Here is a 25113-nt window from a genome sequence, read left to right on the forward strand (position 1 = left end):
TTACCGAGTTTACAGAAGTTCTTAATGTTTTATATGTGTGTGTATATATATATATATATATATATATTTCAAATATCAAGCCCTGAAAGCGATTATAATTCACAGTGGTTCCTGCAAGTGCCACTGGGTTAATGGGAAGTATGACCGTGACAAACTATTAAAACCATGCCTGGAAAACACTTTGGAAATGATAGAAGGGCTTATCTACTTCTTTCCTCCCATACAGGTCACAGTGCTTCCCTCAACCCTATTAAAAATTTTATTGGTAGAATAATCCCCTGTATTTAAAAAAAAATTACAAATGTTAAAGTTAGCAAATATGTAATAATAAATCTATTACAGAAGGAAATTTATTGGTTATTATCAACACTGTTACCCAATGAATAGTACTACTGTAGAAAAAAACACAATTTTGTAGCTACAAAGGTGATGTAGCCAAGTATCATAGACTATTCTGCTTTTATTGATATAAAGGGGGCGATTATAATTTAGGTATTTCTTTGGTTTACTTTATTAAGATTGTTGAAAGCATATAAATAAGAAGCTTGATTCTCCCAAGTAGATCATAACGAAAGGGGAAAGAATACTATCATTAATAAAATGTTAATTTAAAAGAATTGTTAGGTTCTTCATGTTGTTGGTTTTTGTTTAGTTTATCTATTGAGTAAAACTAGCAGCTTGAAGAATGAAATACGAAGTATGATGTTGCTGCTGCTGCTGCTGCTAACTCACTTCAGTCATGTCCGACTCTGTGCAACCCCGTAGACGGCAGCCCACCAGGCTCCCCCGTCCCTGGGATTCTCCAGGCAAGAATACTGGAGTGGGTTGCCATTTCCTCCTCCAATGCATGAAAGTGAAAGTGAAGTCTCTCAGTTGTGTCCGACTCTTCTTGACCCCAAGGACTGCAGCCTACCAGGCTCCTCTGTCTGTGGGATTTTCCAGGCAAGAGTACTGGAGTGGGGTGCCATCGCCTTCTCTGAAGTATGATGTTATTCTTGGTTAAAAAGAAGTAAAGCAAAAGAAAATACATCCATATGGGAATATACATAGGAAAAAGTCCAGAAGGGCATAGAGCTAATAATAATAGTTGTCTCTGGGGAGTGAGAAGAGGTGAGATAGAAACTTTGACTGTTTACTTTATGTGAGCTTATATTATTTAAATTTTAACAAGGAGCATATTTTATTTTGTGATTAATAATATTAATATGAATTATGATGATGAAGGCAATCATTAAAAAACTGATTTGTAAGCATCCTTAACAACTGATGTTCTGATTTTAACACTTTACAAATCAGATTTTATCTTGAACCTAGGAACTGCTATTTTTAATCCTCAACATACATTCATTTTTGCTTTTATTCATTTGGAACTTCTTATTAAATTTATCCAGATTCTGCCAAAGCTCTCTAGTATTCGTCAAGGGTGGCAGGGCTTAAAAGCAAACATTCCTTAGAATACATCGTCCACATGGTCCCAATCCAGCTAAAATGATTCATGATCCAAGCCCATTTTGTGGGGTTTGGTCATTTCACACAACCTGCCCCTGGACCTAAAGTTTCTGAGGAGGGACAGAAGGGAGGGTGAGTTCTGCTGTGTGCTGATGAGGACTGGCCCTATAAATGAAACACTTGCCTAATTTCCTACCCTTTAAGAACTCCAACTCCAAAACTCAGTGGTTAAATTCAGGTAGTAGTAAATTTCTTCATGTATTTGTTTTTCCATGTCTGACTATAGACAGCAATGACACTGCAGAAAAATTCAGCTTCAAAGGCAACTTATTAAACACCAACTGGATGCCAGGCATTGTATCTAAATCCTCCATCTGTGACTGCTGCCGCTCTGTGATACCCATGGTTTCTCCTCCTCCTCTTTCTCATCCCTAAATTTAGGCCATTCCTCCAATGTCCTGGGACAACTTCAGCTCTCCGTTTGCTTCAGGAGCTCCAAATCTGCTCTGGCAGTTTTTCAAAGTAGGATTCACTGTATACCTTCATCATGAACACCTGGAGTGCATGTTAAAATTACAATCCTTGGACCCAGATCCATCTGGCTCATGGCCCCAGGAGCACCAATCAGTTGTCTCAGGGCCAGGAACTGGGCAATTAGGAAATACCCTACAGCCCCAAGCCTAACCAGCTGTTCACCCAGCTCACCTTGTGTTTCCCATGGAAACCCCAATAATAACCATGGTCTAGGCTCTCTCTTCACTTTGGCTTCTGCTTCCTGACCAAAACTTGGTGTTCCTCCCATGACCCTGTGAGGTGTGGTGCAATTTCTTCTTTGGGTAATGAATGAGTTATATATTCCATTTTCCTTTGGAATTCTGGTCTTTTGAGTGTCACTGACTTTGCTGCACCACCAGACCATAATAAAGCCTGTCCTGAAGTAATGCACAATGTAAATAAAACATACTTATAAGGCACTTAAAATATAATTATCCTATTCAAGAAGTCAATATAGACCAAAAATCTCTTGGTTGCATTTTGAATAAATCTGGAGTTAAAGACTCCAGCAGAGGCTGAGCTGTTTTTAGTTGACAATGGATAAATTTAACTAACTTTCTTGTCAATCCGCTTGTTCCTTCCTGTTTTACTCTATGAGTGAGTTGTTTCCCTGCCTAGCACCCAGTTGTGGGATGAGTGAGTGACTGAATTGAATGGGTATGTGAGACTAGCCTGGCCATTTCTGATCTCAAAACTGAAGCTCTCATTTGGTCCCTAGAAAGAACAATTTGTCTTATCATCTGTGAAGAATGTGTCCTGTCAAGTGCTTTTCTGCCCTACAGACTGACGACTAAACCTAAGAAGTTATTTAAAATTTATTTGAAAAATATGTTTAGAAATCTTTAGTGACTTCACTTAACTTACCAAATTAAGTTTGAATTCTCTCTCCTGGTATTTGAAATTCTCTAAAATTGGGTGCCATTCTACATTTCTAGACCTCTCTTCCCTTCTCTCTGTCACTCAACTTTCTGCTCTAGACCAAATTTAACTGCAAGTCAGAATCACTTGAGAAACACTTTTAAAACAAACTCCTGAACTCCACCCCCAAACTGAGTCAGTATCTTATAGGGAATACCTATAAATTGAGATTAAAAAGACCAACAACCCAATAGAGAAATAAGCAAAGGATACTAAAAACAAAATATAAAGTTGCCTGAAACATATGAAAAAAATCTTGTCACATTTATAAAAGGAGAAATGCAACCCAATACTATACCACACTAAGATACCATTTTTCACATACAGCATTGGCTAAAAACATTTACAAATCTGATCATACATTCTATTGAAGATGTTTGGAGATATGGACATTCTTACACATTTCTGGTGGTTTTGCAATATCATACAACTTGCATGGAGGAAAATTTGGTGATATCTACCAAAGCTAGATATACTTTCCATTTGACCCAACAATCTCACTTCTCAGAATCTATTGTAAAGAAATACCCACATACATAGAGTGATATGTGTACAAGGTTAATTCTGAAATTGTTTATAATAACAATATACTGGAAGCAATCCAAATGTTCCTCAACAAGAGGAGTGGTTAAATAAACTATGGTAGAGTCTCAGAATGGCTTAATAAAGAATGAGAAAGATCTCTATGTACTCATAAGAAAAGATCTCTGGGAAATACACTTAGGTGAAAAAAATGCAAAACAGATATATAATATACTATTATTTGTACCAGAGATCAAATTGCCAATATCAGCTGGATCATAGAAAAAGCAAGAGAATTCCAGAAAAATATCTACTCTGCTTCACTGACTATGCTAAAGTCTTTGGTTGTGTGGATCATAACAAATTGTGGAAAATTCTTCAAGAGATGGGAATCCCAGACCACCTTACCTGTCTCCTGAGAAATCTGTATGCAGGTCAAGAATCATCAGTTAGAACCGGACATGGAACAACAGACTGGTTCCAAACTGGGAGAGGAGTACATTAAGGCTGTATATTGTCACCTGTTTATTTAACTTATATGCAAAGTACATCATGCGAAATGCCAGGCTGGATGAATCACAAGTTGGAATCAAGATTGCCAGGAGAAATATCAATAACCTCAGATATGCAGATGACACCACCCTTATAGAAGAAAGCAAAGAGGAACTAAAGAGCCTCTTGATGAAAGTGAAAGAGGAGAGTGAAAAAGTTGACTTAAAGCTCAACATTCGAAAAAATTAAGATCATGGCATCCGGTCCCATCACTTCATGGCAAATAGATGGGGAAATAATGGAAACAGTGACAGACTTTTTTTCTTGGGCTCCAAAATCACTGCAGATGCTGATTGCAACCATGAAATTAAAAGATGCTTGCTCCTTGGAAGGAAAGCTATGACAAACCTAGACAGCATATTAAAAAGCAGAGACATTACTTTGCCAACAAAAGTCCATCTAGTCAAAGCTATGGTTTTTCCAGTAGTCGTGTATGGATGGACTGTAAAGAAAGCTGAGTGCCGAGGAATTGATGTTTTTTAACTGTGGTGTTGGAGAAGACTTTTGACAGTCCCTTGGACTGCAAGGAGATCAAACCAGTCAATCCTAAAGGAAATCAGTACTGAATATCCATTGAAAGAATTGATGCTAAAGTTGAAGCTCTAATACTTTGGTCACCTGACGTGAAGTACTGACTCATAAGAAAAGACCCTGATGCTGGACAAGATTGAAGGCAGGAGGAGAAGGAAATGACAGAGGATGACATGGTTGGATGGCCTCACCGACTTGAAGGACACGAGTCTGAGCAAGTTCTGGGAACTGGTGATGGACAGGGAAGCCTGGCATGCTGCAGACCCTTTGGGGCAAAGGGTCAATTTCTCAGATGCTTCTGTGAGGTCACAAAGAGTTGGACATGACTGAGTGACTGAACTGAACTGATTGTTTGTATAAAAAGAAGGGAAAAAGAATAAGGAACTACTGTGTAGCACAGGGAACTGTATTCAGTGTTCTGTAATAATCTGTAACGGAAAAGAATCTGAAAAAGAGTTTATAATTATATATACACGAATCACTTTGCTATACACCTGGAACTAATACAACATTGTAAATCAGCTATATTTCAATTTAAAAAAAAGATTTTTCCTACTCAAGGTAATAACACACTTTTCTGTTTAAAAAAGAGAGAGAAGGAGAACATAGGTATCTATAACTGCAAGGAAATCCAACCAGTCCATTCTAACACCCAATCCTGGGTGTTCATTGGAAGGACTCATGCTAAAGCTGAAACTCCAATACTTTGGCCACCTCATGTGAAGAGTTGACTCACTGGAAAAGACTCTGATGCTAGGAGGGATTGGGGGTAGGAGGAGACAGGGACAATAGAGAATGAGATGGCTGGATGGCATCACCAACTCGATGGACATGAGTTTGAGTGAACTCCGGGAGTTGGTGATGGACAGGGAGGCCTGGCATGCAGTGGTTCATGGGGTCGCAAAGAGTCGGACACGACTAAGCGACTGAACTGAACTGATATTGATTTGTGTTTGCATAAAGAAGCCGTTAAATGTATCAACAAGGAATCATAAATATTACTGTGGGAGCAGAGAATAATAAGGATCAAGAACGGGTGTAAGACTTGTCTGTTAATGCCTTTTTGTATAGTGTTGACTTTGGAATCCAAAAAATGTATCATTTGTTTAAAAAACTGAATAAAAACAAAAAGTACTTTTGATAGAATCATCATCTATCAAAAAAAATCTACTCAGTTTCAAGGCTCCTCCTTTAAATCCACTCCCTTTTCAAAACTCTGTGATACATACAATATTGTGATAACTGCAACTGGAAGAGCTTGTCCCTCCACCACATTCTTCAAGCACTTGCTTTGTACACTTGACTTATCAGGTACTTTTAACCCCTTGCTTGTCAGGGGTTGACCTCGACAGCGATAAGCTTGATGTTAGAGGCAGTGCAATGGGTAATCACACAAGTCAGGGGACAGAGTGATAATCAAAACCTGAAAAACAGAGAAGGGCACCAAAGGCATTGTTTGGAAGTCAGATCACTCACCCAGCCTTGTCTCCTAGCACAGAGTGGCAGGGGCTAGAGAAGGCAGCTGCCAGGCATTGTCACCACTGAAGAAGGGAGGAATTGGGACAAAGGGTCAATTTTTCAGGTGCTTCTGTGGGAAAGCAGCATTTCTGCCTTGTTACGGATCCAGATGGTTCTGAGGTTGTCCATAAAAGACAATTCTCAACAAGATCAAAGACAGAGTATTCTAGGCTGAAATGGATTCTATCAGTCTCAGGTATAAAAGTTACTTCAGAGACTCACCTAGGAATTCCCTACTCATATGAATAAGGAATCAGTACTGCCTCTCCTTGTTGCCACATTCCACTTCCACCAACTCTTTCCCCTTCCTTTTTCCTTCCTTCAGAAGAAGCTATCAAAAAATTGCCTTTCCCTCCAAAAAATGTCCTATGTTTTAGCTCTTAAAGCTTAGTGATCAATACCAGTGTCAATAATATTTTTCACCTATATATTTTGCTAAGCATATAAATATACATATACTCATGCCCGTTATATTTTCCTCCCTCTTCTCATTCTGTAATAAAATGCCTTTAGCCAGCAACTCCTTCCCACCTGACAAACTTGCTCTATAATCCATCCTTTTAGCATAGACACCAATATTCCCATCTCAAATTGATATTTTAAATATCTCTGACAATTAAGAATGCCTTTATGTGTTCGGTTACTCTATTTTTTATTTAAAATTTTTTTTCTTTATTTTTAACTTGTGTGTGTGTGTGTGTGTATGTTCAGTTCAGTTCAGTTCAGTTCAGTTCAGTCGCTCAGTCGTGTCCGACTCTCCGCGACCCCATGAATCACAGCACGCCAGGCCTCCCTGTCCATCACCAACTCCCGGAGTACACTCAAACTCATGTCCACAGAGTCGGTGATGCCATCCAGCCATCTCATTCTCCGTCGTCCCCTTCTCCTCCCGCCCCCAACCTTTCCCAGCATCAGAGTCTTTTCCAGTGAGTCAACTCGTCTCATGAGGTGGCCAAAGTATTGGAGTTTCAGCTTTAGCATCAGTCCCTCCAATGAACATCCAGGATTGATCTCCTTTAGAATGGACTGGTTGGATCTCCTTGCAGTATAAGGGACTCTCAAGAGTCTTCTCCAACACCACAGTTCAAAAGCATCGATTCTTCGGCGATCAGCTTTCTTCACAGTCCAACTCTCACATCCATACATGACCACGGGAAAAACCATTGCCTTGACTAGACGGACCTTGGTCGGCAAAGTAATGTCTCTGCTTTTTAATATACTATCAAGGTTGGTCATAACTTTCCTTCCAAGGAGCAAGCGTCTTTTAATTTCATGGCTGCAATCAGCATCTGCAGTGATTTTGGAGCCCAAAAAAACAAAGTCTGACACTGTTTCCACTGTTTTTCCATCTGTTTCCCATGAAGTGATGGGACCAGATGCCATGATCTTTGTTTTCTGAATGTTGAGCTTCAAGCCAACCTTTTCACTCTCCTCTTTCACTTTCATCAAGAGGCTTTTGAGTTCCTCTTCACTTTCTGCCATAAGGGTAGTGTCATCTGCATATCTGAGGTTATTGATATTTCTCCCAGCAATCTTGATTCCAGCTTGTGCTTCTTCCAGCCCAGCGTTCCTCATGATGTACTCTGCATATAAGTTAAATAAGCAAGGTGACAATATACAACCTTGACGCACTCCTTTTCCTATTTGGAACCAGTCTGTTGTTCCATGACTGGTTCTAACTGTTGCTTCCTGACCTGCATACAGGTTTCTCAAGAGGCAGGTCAGGTGGTCTGGGATTCCCATCTCTTTCAGAATGTTCCACAGTTTATTGTGATCCACACAGTCAAAGGCTTTGGCATAGTCAATGAAGCAGAAATAGATGTTTTTCTGGAACTCTCTTGCTTTCTCCATGATCCAGCGGATGTTGGCAATTTGATCTCTGGTGCCTCTGCCTTTTCTAAAACCTGCTTGAACATCTGGGAGTTCACGGTTTACATACTGCTGAAGCCTGGCTTGGAGAATTTTGAGCATGACTTTACTAGCGTGTGAGATGAGTGCAATTGTGCGGTAGTTTGAGCATTCTTTGGCATTGCCTTTCTTTGGGATTGGAATGAAGACTGACCTCTTCCAGTCCTGTGGCCACTGCTGAGTTTTCCAAATCTGCTGGCATATTGAGTGCAGCACTTTCACAGCATCATCTTTCAAGACTTGAAATAGCTCAACTGGAATTCCATCACCACCACTAGCTTTGTTCGTAGTGATGCTTTCTAAGGCCCACTTGACTTCACATTCCAAGATGTCTGGCTCTAGGTCAGTGATCACGTTATCGTGACTATCTTGGTCGTGAAGATCTTTTTTGTACAGTTCTTCTGTGTATTCCTGCCACCTCTTCTTAATATCTTCTGCTTCTGTTAGGTCCATACCATTTCTGTCCTTTATCGAGCCCATCTTTGCATGAAAAGTTCCCTTGGAATCTCTAATTTTCTTGAAGAGGTCTCTTGTTTTTCCTATTCTGTTGTTTTCCTCTATTTCTTTGCATTGATCACTGAGGAAGGCTTTCTTATCTCTCCTTGCTATTCTTTGGAACTCTGCATTCAGATGCTTATATCTTTCCTTTTCTCCTTTGCTTTTCGCCTCTCTTCTTTTTACAGCTATTTGTAAGGCCTCCTCAGACAGCCATTTCGCTCTTTTGCATTTCTTTTCCATGGGGATGGTCTTGGTCCCTGTCTCCTGTACAATGTCACGAACCTCCGTCCAGAGTTCATCAGGCACTCTATCAATCAGATCTAGTCCCTTAAATCTATTTCTCACTTCCACTGCATAATCATAAGGGATTTGATTGAGGTCATATCTGAATGGTCTAGTGGTTTTCCCTACTTTCTTCAATTTAAGTCTGAACTTCGCAATAAGGAGTTCATGATCTGAGCCACAGTCAGCTAGGTCATTCTAAACCCTCACGTATAATATATTCTGGACTGCCAAAACCGGATAGGCTTATTCTGCACTGGAATTTGCTCAAGAATTAATAACTTTCATTAGGCTAATGACTGAAATCTTAAATCTACCTGGTGTTTGTAGGTCCGTCACCTATAATTCAAGTACATTTAGCAAGATGGACCAGCTGGTGAGTATAGCCCACACTGTAGCTGGATGTGGGCCTCTGTTTTTAAGGCCCCATAAAAATCTGGAAGAGTAGAGAGCACTTGATTTATTTTTAAGGAAAGTAAGGCCATTTGATAGATTTCCAACAGAAAATCGGTCAAGGCTGAAGATTGGTTTACTGAGACCATGGCGCATGCCAACTTCTATTTTCTCATGGCTGACTCCCAGTCTTGGCTGAATGCACTGCAGCCTTTCCCATAAGGGTAACCTGGGACATGACACAAGGAGAGACAGGCCTTCCAGGAATTATATGAGGAACAAAATCAAAGGTCCCCCAAATCATGTCCAAGCTGCCATTCAATGAGTGGCAAACACCCAAATCATAATACCTGACTTCCAATAAGGCAGAAAAGAAAATCTTCCTCCTCTACAGTTCATATTCAATCCAGATGTCTAAAAGAACAGCAGGATTCATGCTAACATGTTGCCAAGGCAGCACCAGATGTTTGTAACAGTTAGGACCATGCACAGGTTGAGGTGGAAGACATAATGATTTTTCCAAACTTCTCTGAAATAAGGAACGAGAATTCTTTGTGTGAGTTGGTGGGTGACACATTTGATACCAGGAACACCTGGTGGAGGAAGGCTTTCATCACCAGCCAGCAAGTCTCTGTACTGGATTGTATGCCTACTTCCTCTCAAGACATCTGGATTATAATCAAGCTCACTGGCTCCTGCTGCTATTTGACAATACTGGAAGCCAAAGTTTGACTCCCAGTTAAGCACCAAATTTGTGGCTTTGCAGTATTAGTCTCTTGGGCTTCAGTTGTGTCACCAACAGGATTAATGCAGCCTTGACCCTGAGGAGCAGCTGTGAGGATTCCTTGTTAAAGAGCAGAAAGCAATTACAAGTATTTTTCAATTATAGTGCTCTAGGCCCTCGGAGAAGGCAATGGCAGCCCACCCCAGTACTCTTGCCTGGAAAATCCCATGGACAGAGGAGCCTGGTAGGCTGCAGTCCATGGGGTCACTAAGAGTCAGACACGACCGAGCGACTTCACTTTCACTTTTCACTTTAATGCATTGGAGAAGGAAATGGCAACCCACTCCAGTGTTCTTGCCTGGAGAATCCCAGGGACGGGGGAGCCTGTGGGCTGCCGTCTATGGGGTCACACAGAGTCGCACAAGACTGAAGTGACTTAGCAGCAGTAGCAGCAGACCCTCTGACAGCTCATGGACCACAGTAATAGCATTAAATCCTCATCATCACCTATGAAATGGATATAACTATGTTCTAAGCTGAGACTTAGGAAGTAACTTGCTCAAGGTTACATGCAAATACATTGTGACTGTGGATTTGAACCTCTTTGACTCTGGAACCTCTTTTGTGTCTTTTGCATGTATGATTATTGGTTGTTGTTGGTCAGGACACTCTCTATTTTTCTTCTCCTTGAAAAACATATGCATTGTAAGGAATAAATGTCCACAAATCAATCACTGCTCCACTAATGACTTATGTTAAGACACTGGGAAAGTGAAGTTGCTCAATCGTGTCCGACTCTTTGTGACCCCATGGACTATAGCCTGCCAGGCTCCTCCATCCATGGGATTCTCCAGGTAAGAATCCTGGAATGGGTTGCCATTTCCTTCTCCAGGGGATATTCCTGACCCAGGGATAGAACCCAGGTCTCCTGCGTTGCAGGCAGACTCTTTACCATCTGAGCTGCCAGGGGCTCCTAGGACATTGGAAAGGATGCTTTTTATTTTCCTTTTGAACTTCTCAGGGGGAAATGAGCTAATAAAAATAGAGTGCATAGCTGAAACTTCATATCCAAATAAATTAGGGAGACCTACAGCTGAAACTTCATACCCAAATAAATTAGGGAGACCTGCTGGCTAACATTGTACCTATAGTAAACAATACTGTATTGCACATTTAAAAATTAGTTGAGGATAGATCTCAGCTAAGTGTCTTTACAAGAGTAAAAAAAAATATATGATTTGGAAAGCTGCTGCTGCTGCTGCTGCTGCTAAGTCACTTCAGTCGTGTCCGACTCTGTGTGACCCCATAGATGGAAGCCCACCAGGCTTCCCCATCCCTGGGATTCTCCAGGCAAGAACACTGGAATGGGTTGCCATTTCCTTCTCTCTCTGCTGCTGCTGCTGCTGCTGCTAAGTCACTTCAGTTGTGTCTGACTCTGTGTGACCCCATAGACGGAAGCCCACCAGGCTCCCCTGTCCCTGGGATTCTCCAGGCAAGAACACTGGAGTGGGTTGCCATTTCCTTCTCCAATGTGTGAAAGTGAAAAGTGAAGTCGCTCAGTCGTGTCCGACCCTTAGCGACCCCACGGACTGCAACCTACCAGGCTCCTCCATCCATGGGATTTTCTAGGCAACTATGTTAAAAATCAACTGACATTATCATGACTTAATTACAAAGATACATGTTCATAGCACGAAGAGTATGTGACAGAAAGCTCCATGAATTGACACGTTATATATAATGAAGTTAAATGTTAATTAATGGAGGGACTTCCCTGGTGACCTAATGGTTAAGATTCTGTACTTCCACAGGAGAGGGCAAGGGTTCGATCCCTGGTAGGTGAAGTAAGATTCCCACATGCTACAGTAAGGCCCCCACTCCCTCACAAATTGCTAACTAATGGGAAAAAGTATGCTTTATGTGCTTTCGGACAAAATATATTTTATGAAAAATATGCAGGATATGCAAATGGCACAAAAAGGATTTTCATTATAGTTGAAACAACAGTAAACAAAAGTAGAGAAATTATGTAAGAAACAAAGATTTTTGTTTTTAAGTAAAGCTCTAGAGATGTAATAGTTATAAAAGAAACTGGGTGGGTCAGATCTGGGGCTTCTAACCATGAGGCATAACTACTCACAGTAAATTTGCCATGTTCCCATGAGAACCGCGGCGAGTTAGACCTTAGCTGCCCAACACTGAGTTGTATGCCTCACATGCATCATTAATATGAAAAATTGTGAAAACTCCACATTCAGCCAAGTTCTTCTGCTTTCCAAAAGGATGTGGGCGCCGGTCAGTCCGTATTTCCAGTGACTTTTCATTTAGTTTCACAGCTTCTCTCAGGCCACCGCACACTCTCCCAAAGCCTGGCCAGAGTCAAGGACTCTGAAGGGTGTGCAGGACCCCATTTATGAGGGAGTTACCTACAACATAGAGGCTGAAGGAGGATCAGATGGTGCTGCTTACAGGCAAGAAGGCTCAGGATACAGAAGAAAGTGTCAGAATACCTCTCTGGCTATTCTATATCAGAATACCTCTCCCACCCCTGCCCCACTGAATTACTTCTCTCCTTCTCCTCCATCTTACTGACTTTCAAACTGTAGGCTGTTTGCATATTTTTCATTTTAGTGTTCAAAACTTAAGCCAGAACCATGCAGGACAGTTATATAAGTAGTTAGGCAGACTGACCTTTGTTACCACAAGAAACCCAAATTTTTCTTCTGATTCCCCACTGACCTCTCCCATAAGGCATGCCCCACGTTAGCTAAGAGAAAAGCAATAATATAATCATTAAGTTGTTTCAGAGAACCTAGCTGGAAGTGGTCGATTTTCATGGTGCTGTTGCTGACGGGGCCGAAGATGGTGATCACGGAGACTTTCCTGGTGGCCATCTTGCAGAAACTTTCCAGATACTCATCTCGCTGCTGCACATACATGCTGTTCTCAGCCTTGGGAGCAGTGATCAGCTGGAGGAGGGCAAAAGCAAGCAAAGCATTAACTCACAGTGATAGTTTCACACTGAGGGAAAAGTCAAAGGGATGATCTGGAATAGAGGGCTGATGGTAACCGACAGGATGTGTGTGTTAGTCGCTCAGTCATGCACAACTCTTTGTGACCCTACAGACTATAGCCCACTAAACTCCTCTGTCCATGGAATTCTCCGGGCAAGAATACTGCAGTAGTTGCCATTCCTAAACTAGACTGACACATAAACTGGATTGTTTTGTTGGATAGTTAGCATGCTGCTGCTGCTAAGTCGCTTCAGTCGTGTCCGACTCTGTGTGACCCCATAGACGGCAGCCCACCGGGCTCCCCCCGTCCCTGGGATTCTCCAGGCAAGAACACTGGAGTGGGTTGCCATTTCCTTCTCCAATGTGTGAAAGTGAAAAGTGAAAGTGAAGTCGTTCAGTCGTGTCCGACTCTTAGTGACCCCATCGACTGCAGCCTACCAGGCTCCTCCGTCCATGGGATTTTCCAGGCAAGAGTACTGGAGTGGGTTGCCATTTCCTTCTCCATAGTTAGCATAATTAAAGCCAAAAGAGACCATTTGGAAAGGCCTTTTTTAAAAAATGATTCCATTCAGTTTAGAGTTTCTACTCACTTCCACTATCGTTTGCCTTCATTATCAGTCTCCATGTTTCTTGGTTTTCTCATTTATGAACTCTCACAAGGCTGTTTGTTGTAAGCATTACATGACCCTTGGCATGCAATAATTGTCCAGTAAATGCTATCTCTCTCCCTTTATTTTGATCTTCATTACCTTAATTGGCTGCTCAGACACTCGTGGATTCGATGGCTACCACTATTATTTCACATCTTACAGGGCTGAGTTTCATAGCCAGGTCTTGGGCACTATGAAACATTCCACAGCTTAGAATTTTCATTAGGTAAACTTGCAGAGAAGTTTTAGAATGGCCCTTTGGCCCAGTTCTGTCTCAGAATATAATCATTGTCACACTAGGCCTGCACAGAGCTCCTGATAGATGTCTGTGATGCTGAAACCCTCCAAGAGGATGAATTTTTCTCTTTCTGTTTAGCCTTCTTTCCAATTCAAACCTGGCATTTTTCACCTAGACCCTGTGTCTCTCTCACTCAATTTGACCCCCTGACTTCCCCTGAGGAAAAAGAAGACAGAGCATTAAGAAGAGATGCTTTAGTCACCAGCTATCTGGGAAAACACAGACTTCACTATTTTGGATAAAATGAGGATACTCTTATTTTTCAAGGTGCCTCTTGAACTCTCTCCCTAAGAATGCCTCCACATTGTAATTTAGCCAGATATAAAAGCCTTTCTACTATGGTGATTATTTTTGTTGCCTTTTCCTGAGTCTTCTCCAACTTTACTAGCTTCTTCCTGAGCAGAAACCAGGAATGTGCAGCAGGTCTGATGACTGTGTGGGCGTGTGTTGTTTGCCCTGAGGTGGAAGGACATGAAATTTTATTCTGATGATGACTAGATTTTTTTGATCTCTCTAACCCTAAACAGCTTAATCGACTGATGTCTGCAAAAAACAGTTTAGTCACCCTATGCAGGCTTCTCATTAGCTCAGAGGCCAGTCGCTAGACCAGGGATTGAACTGGACCACCAGAGAGTTCCCCCATCTATACACTTCCTTTCATCTGACCAATTTATCAAGCACTGTTCTACTTAAAAAAAGTGCTTAAGAAAAGTTAGTCCCTTCTAACCTTACAAAATATTCCTGAAGTTTGTGGCTATTAGCTTGGCATTTTGCAGAAGGGAAGTCACCATGTTGTTAAACTCTTTATCAAATACTTTATCAAGATAGTAATAAATCTGGTCCCAGCTCATTTTGCTGTTTATTTTGCTCTGTCTGAAATGTATTTATTGTGGCCTGCAGGCGTTCCCTTCTAAGAATTCTCTGTGCTTGACAAAATACTATCCTTCTTGGAAATCAAAATGAGCTCAATAGCTTTTGAGTAGAACATTAACAAAGATTTTTCCACGATGAAGCTTTTGTTTATGTCTTCTCAGATTGTTATTTAAGAAGACATGATTACATCTATTTTTGATTTTGTGTTTATGTACCTCTTCAGATGGACAGGGTGGGTAGGAAATGCTTGTTTTAGAAATATAATTCCCCAAGAAGAAAAATAATAAAATTTCCCTTAATTTATTCATTGAATTTATTCATTGATTCACACTTGGCCTTAAAAAAGACTTAAGGAGGCTATAGAAAGATACAGTGATGGTATTTTTGCTTTGTTGGTTTTTAATTAGCTACACGGCATTTGAAAATATTTCTTTATGTTTTGATGGTAGTGCACATGCAGGTGTTTTGTTTTCAGTTGTTATATTTTAGTCTTTTCTTTTTGGCTTTTCTTTGCTCACAGATACACTATTTTGAAATACATAAAATGACTGTTTAAGCAAGAACACAAAATAGTAAAAAAAAAAAAAAAAAAAAATTGAAAGGAATATGTCCTGGTAATGATTTTGGACTCCCTGACCTAAAGAAAGAATGAAAGAAAGTAAAAGTGTTAGTCGCTCAGTTCTGTCGGACTCTTTGAGACCCCATGGCTATAGTCTACCGGGCTCCTCTTTTCATGGAAGTCTCCAGGCAAGAATACTGGAGTGGGCTGCCATGCCCTCCTCCAGGGGATCTTACTAACCCAGGAGTTGAACCCGGATCTCCTGCACTGCAGGCAGATTCTTCACTGTCTGAGCCACCAGGGAAGCCCAAAAGGAAGGATAGGCTCATATTTAGAGTATATGCTAGATGATTGATAACTACCTGGCTCTGAAACTTCAGATCCATGCATAGACTCCATTCCATTCATGGAATTCCTTTACAGTCCATGGATCATGCTATGACAGGATTTTAAGAGTTCTCAAAGCCCCTTCTGGTCTCTTGTGCATAACTGAGAATTTCAGAGAATATATAATCATACCAAACTTCATCCTGCCAGGCAGCTTCTCCCATGTATCTCTGAACACAGTAGCCTTAGACTGTGGATACCCAGTGGGAACTGCACTTAAATAAATAGAGGGCTCTGATGTTTGCTTTCACCTCAGGCCCTTTGCCCAGGGTAGCCTTAACCCACCTGGGAGGTGACATTGATTTAGCATGACTCACTTCCTAGCCCTCCACAACCTGGCCTCAGGCTCTCTCTTGCTAAGCTTTCCTCCCATTCCTCCCTTATGTGACCTCTTCACCCTGTAGCTGGACTGGCCTAAATTATGAAATGAGAGGAACCTACACAGAGTAGCCCAGAGAAAGGGTGACTGTAGTCAAAATCCAAAGACCTGCATTTTCGTCCTAGTTCAACCCCTGGCTACTCTGTAGCCTCAACAAAGCCTTTTAACCTTCTAAACCTTGGTTTTCTCATCTTTGGAACAACTTCCCTACGAACTCATAGAGTAGTGAGAAGCAAGCATACATATTAGTATATATATTATATAACTATATACAGGCTATGTACATCAGAGCATCATAGATGTATGCTGCCTCTGGATAATTCACTCACATTCCTTCCTTTGCCTTTACCCATGTCACCCTTCTCACCCAGAATCTCCTCCTCTCCCTCCACCTTATCAGAATCTGAGTTATTCCTCAAATGCAGCATCCTGCTTAAAGCCTCATCTATTCCTCAGTGATCACTTTCTCCTTTTAATTACTGTTCTTATTATCTGCATGGCTCACCTGGAATTTATATATTTCCTTGATTTACCATTTTGTTGTATGTTTATGTCACACCTCCGTAACTAGAGTATCAATTCGTCAAGGCACTGAAGTCCCAGCCCCACAACTGCCTAGTAGGTAAGAGGAGCACATCGCTCCTCAGGTTATATCAATTACTCCTGCTAGAGGTGTGGTTCCCTGCTAGATGCAGCCCACAGACCACTGGTAAAGACACTCTACATTCAATCTGCTCCTTGAGTTTGCAGCACAGAAAGTGAAGGAAGCTGATCATCTGAACATATTTCAGTGACTCTTTCCCTGTGTATTGACATCTATGTCCCATTCATTTTCTAGCGTGGCAGTACTTCAAACAGTGTTTAAAATGGTAACCGTTTCCAGGCTCCTCTTTTTAAAAAGAGCATTTCAGAAGACTGAAGAGACTTAGCACAGAACTTCCCAGTAAACCTTATTGTCTGGCACCTGGCCTCTTTCTAGTCTGGTGGTGATAAATCAGGGCATGTGTCATGAAGCTAGAATTGTGTTGTTCTTTTTTATGTTTCTGTTCCAACTTTCCAACTGGCATGTTGGCACAAGGAGCCTCAGACTATAAGGAAGCTAGTTCATAAGTAAAGGGTGCAAATGGGAATGGGAAGATGCTGGGCGGAGGATATTTTAGGTCAGCTTACTCCAAGTACTGCGTTAAGCTCAAAACATTAGACTTTTACAGGATTCTGAGAAAAGGCATTCCAGCTGGTAGTCTGCCTCAGTAAATAGGAGGTTTATATTCTTTTCTAAAATTAAACCAAGTAAGTAGATTATTGTCCCAATATCCAAATTTCTGTAGTAAGGTTAAAAGTACTAACACACACGAATTATGGGAGATCCAATCTCCAAAAAATACTTGAACTTGAATCTATGTATTTCAGCGTGATGAGGCTTCTTGTTCATTGACAAACAGGTTAATGTGCAGAGAGCACAGCATGATGACTTTTCAGCTATACCCCACGTATTCCAATGTTTCCATGATAAAAAACTCATGCATATTCTCAATTTTGTCATCCCCAGACCAGCATCGATCAGTCTGAGGGATTAGATTAACTGGGATTCAATCTATCGTTCTCCACTTGACTAGGTGGAAAGCCAGTGAGTTGAGGTACGAAGAACTAGCTGGGTATTAAAGGCAGAAATCCTACATTGGTGCTCAACACAAAATGTTGACAATTGGTATATCTTACTGTTTTTCTGAGTAATTCAAGATTGAAAAAGATTTTAAAACATTTGGATTACTAACAGGTTCAGTTCTCAGTTTCTGGATCCCTTTATGGCACATGCCCACAGTATGCTCACATCCCTGAGAAGGCAGAACAGGGAAGTGATTGACCCTGAGTTTAAAATCAAACATACCTCGGTTTTAATTCTGGCTTTGTCATGTATTGGCTATACACCTCGGGAAACTTCTCAATCTGTCCAAGCTTCTGTAAATGGAGTTAATTAGTCTTTCCTCATGGGATTGTTGTGAAAATTAATCCACAGTCTCAGCAAAGCACCTTGCAGGATGTGCCCCTCAGGTTGACAGGCTGAGAGACAGAAGGTTTGGAGGTGTGACCTCTGATCTAACTCTACCTGCAGCTCCTCTGAAGACCACTAGGATGCTATTCATCCAACTATAACCTGTACCATCACTGCCAGTGTTTCTCTAAGTAGCTAAGTATTAAAGAAGGATATAAATAAATGCAAAGGACTAGGTTATTGTCGCTGAGCACCAGGTTACTAAAAATCAGAAAAGAGAAGCTAAAAGGCCTCCACAATTTCTTGGAATGCAAATCTCACTTCAGTTTGAGCAAACTGGGTTAGGTTGAAGCCAGTTTGGTGGGGGGGGGGGCTACGTTGTCATCTGTTCTTTAATAGCTTGGAGGCTGCTATGCCTTAATGAATATTAATTAATCACTGAAACTTCCTGAATAACATTAGCCAGGTTTGACAGGAAAAATGAATGGAAAAGAGATAAGCGGCACCAGCAAAATCTTTCTCCCAGAGACACTGGTCTCCTTTCTGTCTGGTTAAAGACTCCTCTCCATCTTTTGACTTTCCATTGCATTTTTTTTAACATGTCTTTTCTAATCCATTTTTATTTTCGACATTATTAGCTCTTCAGAGAACGCAGTTCTGATATAATCGTCAGCCAGGCACACATGGGACTGAAATGCAAGGCTAAAATGCCTCCTGTTGGTATTTTCTTTCTAATAACGATCCTGGATCTTGGTCCAACCCCAAAGAGCAACACTGCCATGAGCAAGCCCAGCTGGTTTCTGTTTTGCCTCACATGACATCAGCAGAAGCTGTTGTCTGAGTTTTCATTCGCTGGAAATTTATGTTCAGGGATACTGTTAAAAGCAGAAAAGACCCAGCCGGGCTTTCAAATCCCTGACTAAGGGAGTGGAAAGAAATGAAAGGCATGACTAATATCAGGGATATAGTATGAAAACCCCTTTCTTCTGACTCATGAGCTAGAGGCAGTGGAAGTATTTGCCAGATGGGTGCACAATTACAATCCTGACATTTTACCCATGATTATTTCCCCCCTGGTTACAACTTGACCATGCCGGACAAAGTTCCAGGTACTCAGAAAGAGAGCAACAGAGCATGCAACTGATGATTTCTTATACCCTGAAGAGAGCAGTTTGCTTCCAAATGTTCTGTACCAGGTAGAGTTCTACTCTAAAATCAGTGATTCTTCTGGTTTTGGCTGGAACATTCCCATTTAAACCAGTGTACTCTGGCAATAACCAGATAGTTGTTAAACTACTCTAACAGTCAGCCTATGATCTACTAACCTAAGTTTATATAGTTACTTTAAGGCTCTGGTTAGAAACGAATACCAACATACAAAATACATATAACAAGACATACACACACACATGAATCTGTAGAATCAATCAAAATTTAGGTTTTGTTCTATTACAAAGATATACTAGATGGAACAGCTAAGAGAATTTGGGGACATGCCCCATCCGTGATAACTATCACAAGGGATTCTGCTCTGAATAACATTTCAAAGTGAGTACATTGAACTTTTTGAAACCCCTAAAAGATAAATGGGCACCAGAGTCACTTTGCTCAGATCATTAATCCAAATTTAGTTAGAAAAATGAAAAGACTCTCTAAGAGATGCCTTGAGAGATGAGCATCTATCTCTTTTGGCTGTGGGAATGGAGGACATGGAGTCATCTTTTATCTGCAGCAGGATAGATGCTGTCCTCACTGGCATCAGACAGCTCCCTCCCAGCCAGCTAGATGAGAGAATTATTCCTGACTCAGGTTACCCAGCATTAACTTACAGATCTATTTCTTTGAATTAACTTCATCATCCCCTTTTCCTCCTAGTCAGCCTGGATTAAAATGCAGCATTAAGAAGCTAGGGGCAAAATCTTGGAAGGGCACTAAAATAAGGGCAAGGAAAAGATGAGTCATTCTAAGAAAAGATGAGTCACTAAGAAAAGATGAGTCATTCTCATCAGTGATGAAAATTTCCCATACATTTAAGATGATGCTTATTCTTGCCCAACAGAGAAGGCAATGGCAAGCCACTCCAGTACTCTTGCCTAGAAAATCCCATGGATGGAGGAGCCTGGTAGGCTGCAGTCCGTGGGGTCGCTAAGGGTCGGACACGACCTAGTGACTTCACTTTCACACACTGGAGAAGGAAATGGCAACCCACTCCAGTGTTCTTGCCTGGAGAATCCCAGGGATGGGGGAGCCTGGTGGGCTTCCGTCTGAGGGGTCACACAGAGTCGGACACGACTGAAGTGACTTAGCAGTAGCAGCAGTATTCTTGCCCAAAGCCCTCTTGGGTCTGACTAGATTCTGGTGTCACTCTTTGGATGGTGGCAAGGAACAGCCAAAAGAGTTACTGAGATGGACCTGGGACTTGCTCAGTACCCAGGGCACGGCAAAGTAGAAATAGGACCGCATGTCTCCTTTTTCTCACACACACACACACATTCTAGAGGCTCAGGAGAAACTGACTCCAAATTCAGACATGCCTCTAAGGGATCAGAAAATGGAGCAATCAACCCAGCTTCCACACTTCATTCGTCTTGCTTCTTACTAGTAGTTGGGCAGTTGTGGGGGAGGCAGGCTTTAGGAGAGAAAATTTTGGCTAGCTGGTTTTAAAAATATATTTGTGGGGCCAGATAAACAAGGACCCTTCCCCACTACCAGTCATACCCACTCTCCAACCAGGCTGCCACACTTTTTCCCCTTTGAGTCTCCCAAATGTTGATATAGACCTAACTGTTGATAAAGACCTGCTATTTTCCCATACACATGCTTCTAGTTTTTAAGCTCATGCAGAAAGAAATCCTTTTCCTAAATTGTGACTGCCATCAATGCATTCCATTTTACTGATTCTTTTATTGTTCTTTGAACTTGGCAGAAGGGAGCTGTATCTAGAACTGTCCTGTGGAAGAGAGCTGTAAGGTGGGGATGAGACTGGTGGGTTTGGAAGAAGTTGAGCACAGAAGAAGCTGAGTGCTTCCCTGGGCTCATGGCTAAGATCCCCCAGTCACTGACAGCTTAGGGCCATGGGTCTGTGTGGATAGAGAGTCATAGAATATCTAAGTCAAAAGGAGCTACTGGCTTGGCTGTCCTTCTTTAACAAACCTCCTGAACTTCCTGACAGATTACCTGTTTAGCTATCCAATAATGTGATTTTAGAAAAATAACACTCCAAGTGCTAACACTGCCACAGCCTGCAGAAGAATACCAAGGAGAAGATTACTTACAAGCAGCCTTCGTTTGCCTTCAAAGGGCCCCAGTAGGTCAGTCACCAACTTCCTGGGATTCGAAGTGAAGGGTTTTGTGGGTTTCAGGTGGCCGTCCTGCTCCGTCCTCCCCACTTTTTTCTTCTTGTTCTTCTCTTTCTCCTGCCTGCTCTTTTTCTCAGCCTTGTCCTTCTTCACTTGCTTTTCACTCTTGAGTAACTTGTCTGCTTTCTCAATCTTCACCTTTTTTTTCTTCTCGGGTTTCTCAAGTTTTTCGTGCTTTTTAGACTCCTTCGCTTTTTTGGGGGGCATATTTCCCCCCTGCAACTCCTCCTCCAGCTGAGAGGTGGTCGGCCGGCTGAGGTCATACTTATCCTCATACTCATTGCTAAGAATTTTGTCCTGGGCTTTCTTTTTGGGAGGTTTCCCCTTTGCTGGCTTGTGATGGCCTGGCACCACACTGGGGTCCCGGGAGCTATGCTCCCGCCTGTCTGTGCGGTTGTCTCGGAGACGGCCCGCGCCGGCCCTGGTGCTGGGCACGGAGATGGCGATGGAAGGGGAAGCTGTGAAGACCTCGAAGCTGGTGGCCTTGCTGGGCCTCCTAGTGGTCGGCGGCCTCTCCCTGGGCTGCTCCTTCCTGGGCGGAGGGTAGAGATTCTCGGAGGCCACCGGCCCCTTGGCAGTGGCCACCTCGGCTGTTGCGGGGGGCCTGTGGGGGGCCGAAGAAAAGTGCACTCGGGCGGTCCAGGGCCTCTGGGTGGTCGGAAAGGCCGTGGTGGTTGTGGGTCTCGCAGCTGCTGTCACCCCCCGAGAGGTGGCCCGCGCCACTGTTGTGAGCGGAGCCGGGGGCAGCGTGGTGGCCCGCGGGGTTGGAGGAGGCGGGGGAGGCGCCCCTGCAGGGCTGGCCGGTTTTCTCATCACCTTCACCCGACTCTCTCTGGTGGGTGGCACTTGCGCTCTCCTCTGCTCCTCTTTCCTCTTCTCACTGCTCAGGCCTGGCCTCCCTGCCTCTCCACCATTGTTCCCCTCCTCCACCACCTGGCCCTCGACTCCAGAGGCCTTACATTTTTGCACAAAACCCTTCTGCCTGATCTTCTCTATCCTGCGGATGGGGCCCTGGTCGATGATCTCATACATGGCCTCCAACCTGACCGGGTAGGGGTAGCGTTCCTCCACCTGAAGTGTCTTCTTCAACAGCACCATGCCGAACTTGCCCTTCTCCAGCTTCAAGAAACTCATCAGCTTTGGGATGAGGCTGGGGTCCAAGGGCTGCTCCAGGACGCGGCCCTCACTGGTGATCCTCCGCACCTTGCCTCCTTCCTCGCCTTCCTGGTGGAACAGCACGATCTGCTGGATGTGCCTCTCAGCCAGCTCACAATAGACGTCGTCCTTCAGCAGGCTCATCATGAGCCGGTAGTAACCTTCCGAGGCGTGTGGGGCCGAGATGACCCATACCCTGTTTTTCCCTGCAAAGCTGGCAAGGATATTGGGAGAGCTGGACCCAGAAGGGAAGCGCAGCATTCTCGACCGAGCTGAGGACCCCTCATCTCGGACCATCTCACGAGGAGAGCTCCGAGCTGCTGGGCTCTGCTGAGTTCTCACTGGGGCCCCATGGACGCCCAGCGAGGCTGGCGGTGCGGTGGCATGAGCTACTCTCAATACTGGTATGCTCCTCCTTCTTTGGAGAGGCTGAAGGTTTGGTTCTTCCAGAGTGGTTCTCTCAATTCCCTGAGACCTCCCCGTGTGCCTCAGTAACCGAGCTGGCCTTCTGTTGACGGCGGAAACCAGAGGCACTTTCTGCCCTCCGCGGCTCCCTCTATTCATGGTCTGCCCGTGGGGTTCTGATCCACACACCAGCCACAGTGCCAGCAGCATAGTAAAACTGGGTCCCATTCTCCATGTCATTGTGCAGTCCTCTTTGGGGAGGCAGCAGGGTCAAAACACAGAAAGGGGAGGGCAGAGGGAAAAAAAAGAAAGAAAATCATTTAATTGCAAACAGAGCTGGGCATTATCTCTTCATCTATCTTGGCCAAGGAGAGGGGGAAGGGGTGGTTGGAGAAGAAGAAGGAGGGAGGTCAGAGAAAGGAAAATCGGATGAGATCCTGTTGCTTTTAAGTCCCTGTAATTCGTCAGTGCTTAGCAGAGACAGTTACATTAAGCAGGAAACTCAACTCAGTTCCCCATTCAGCATGCTTGCATTGTTTCAACTGTCTGATGCTCCAGAGAAAATGCACACTGAGCGTATTAATTATAACAACATTCCTATTTCATTTCTTCAAATAAATGACAAAGAAACAAACAAACACAGTAAAGACAGGCAGGATTACACACTTACATAGTGGCTCATGGAGATGGAATGCAGAGGTTTTAAAAAGCAATCTGAAGTGTGCTCCCAGGACAGTTCCTAGACGAAATACTTTTCCTCCCAACTCTCTTTCTCCTTTGCAAAACTGGCTGATACAAAGGGGTGTGCTGCAGCCCCAGCTCCCAAAGCCGCACACAGACCACCGCCGGTCCGGTCCTGAGGGCTGAACTTTCTTCTTTTCTTTCTGGCTGTGCTTTTTTACCTTCTTGACAAGTAGAATGAGGTGAAAGGAGCTGTCCTTTTAAGTCTTTGCATCTCCATTTGTCTGCAGCTTCTGCTCGGGCTGTGTGTCTGCGAATGCCAGTACCCCCCCGGCCAGCCGACAGCACTGGACGCCCCTTAAAGTAGAGTCCCAGCTATTTCTAAATCTTGCTCTTTCTCTTTTTTGAGTTCCAGGATCCTTCTTATCACCCTTTGCCCCACAGTCTGGCTTAGTCTCTTTGTTTCCGAGCGTAAAAGCACTGGGATTAATATGTTTTCCAGGCCGAGGGAAAACACAGGAATGTGATGTTGAAAAGGACTTTTTTTCTTTTCCTTACGTTTCTCTCCTCCCTTTATTTCTTCCCACCTTTTCTCTCCTCTCTTTCTTCTCTTTTTTCTTCTTCCTCTTGCCTGGATTCAGTCCCAGAAATGCCAGGACAACCTCAGTTTTGATCCAAACCAAACTCAAACAACAGCAGCCACTGGAAATCAAGGAAACTTCACTAAGAATTTAACAGATCAGCAAAACACCGCCTCCTTCCCATTTCAGCATGGTGAGCGGTGAGCCTGGACTGGGAGGGAGAGAAGGGGCTGTTCTTTGGGTGGGGGTGTTGAAACACTGCACATCATCATAAATCACTTTGGAACAGGATGGCTGAGGACTTAACCCCTTCCCTACTGAGTCATCAGGACACTGTCCCTTCCTGTCTGTACACACACTGTGCTTGGGAAAGGGAAAATTCTCAGATTTCTACATCTGACTGCTTGGTTTTCCTAGAGACAGATAGTCATTTGGGTCAGGGTGCTTGGCTGTACAACACAGACAGTATATATATATTTGTAGTTCTAGGAATGTATTTTTATCTCTTTCTCCCTGCTCATGTGTTTCATTTGAGGATGGAAAACATGACTGGGTTGTTTTTATTTTATGCTAATTGGGGATCATATTACTGTATTCTTATTCCTAGTTTCTCCTTGGCATGAAAGGAAGCTGGTAAAAGGTTAGAAATGCAAGCAATGGCTGCTGTTCCCCTGAGACTGTGGTCAGCCATTACACAGGGAAAGGCCACTACGACCTCCAACTCTGAGCTCTGGCTGTGGTAGGCTAAGAGCTTCCTCAGAGGGCACGAGTGTATGTACATGTGTGTGTGTGTTGCAATAGTTTGCACTCCAGAGGCTTCCAGTATCCAGAGGGCTTTAAACAATCCTTAGAAATAGCTATATCAGAGATATATCGGATCTAGCTCTGTGGATCCACCTCACAGATCTGCCATAAGGAATCAGCTTTTA

General features: G+C 43.0%; 1 protein-coding gene across 1 annotated transcript in view; it reads right to left on the reverse strand.

Annotated features, from left to right (window-relative positions):
* CCDC80 (coiled-coil domain containing 80) overlaps positions 1–24391 on the reverse strand; it is a 37418-nt gene extending 13027 nt beyond the window's left edge. Inside the window, exons 1-3 of the mRNA XM_055422352.2 lie at positions 23593–24391; positions 21279–23173; positions 12663–12819 (exon numbers count right to left, since the gene is read on the reverse strand). Of these exons, the coding sequence (XP_055278327.1) occupies positions 12663–12819; positions 21279–23162 (2041 nt within the window). The 5' untranslated portion in view covers positions 23163–23173; positions 23593–24391. The remainder of the gene's footprint in view (positions 1–12662; positions 12820–21278; positions 23174–23592) is intronic.
* Positions 24392–25113: the final 722 nt, after the last annotated feature.

The sequence above is a fragment of the Moschus berezovskii genome, chromosome 1 (assembly GCF_049115385.1).
Source record: "Moschus berezovskii isolate FMDL1 chromosome 1, NW_MosBer_1.0, whole genome shotgun sequence".
Taxonomy (NCBI): domain Eukaryota; kingdom Metazoa; phylum Chordata; class Mammalia; order Artiodactyla; family Moschidae; genus Moschus; species Moschus berezovskii.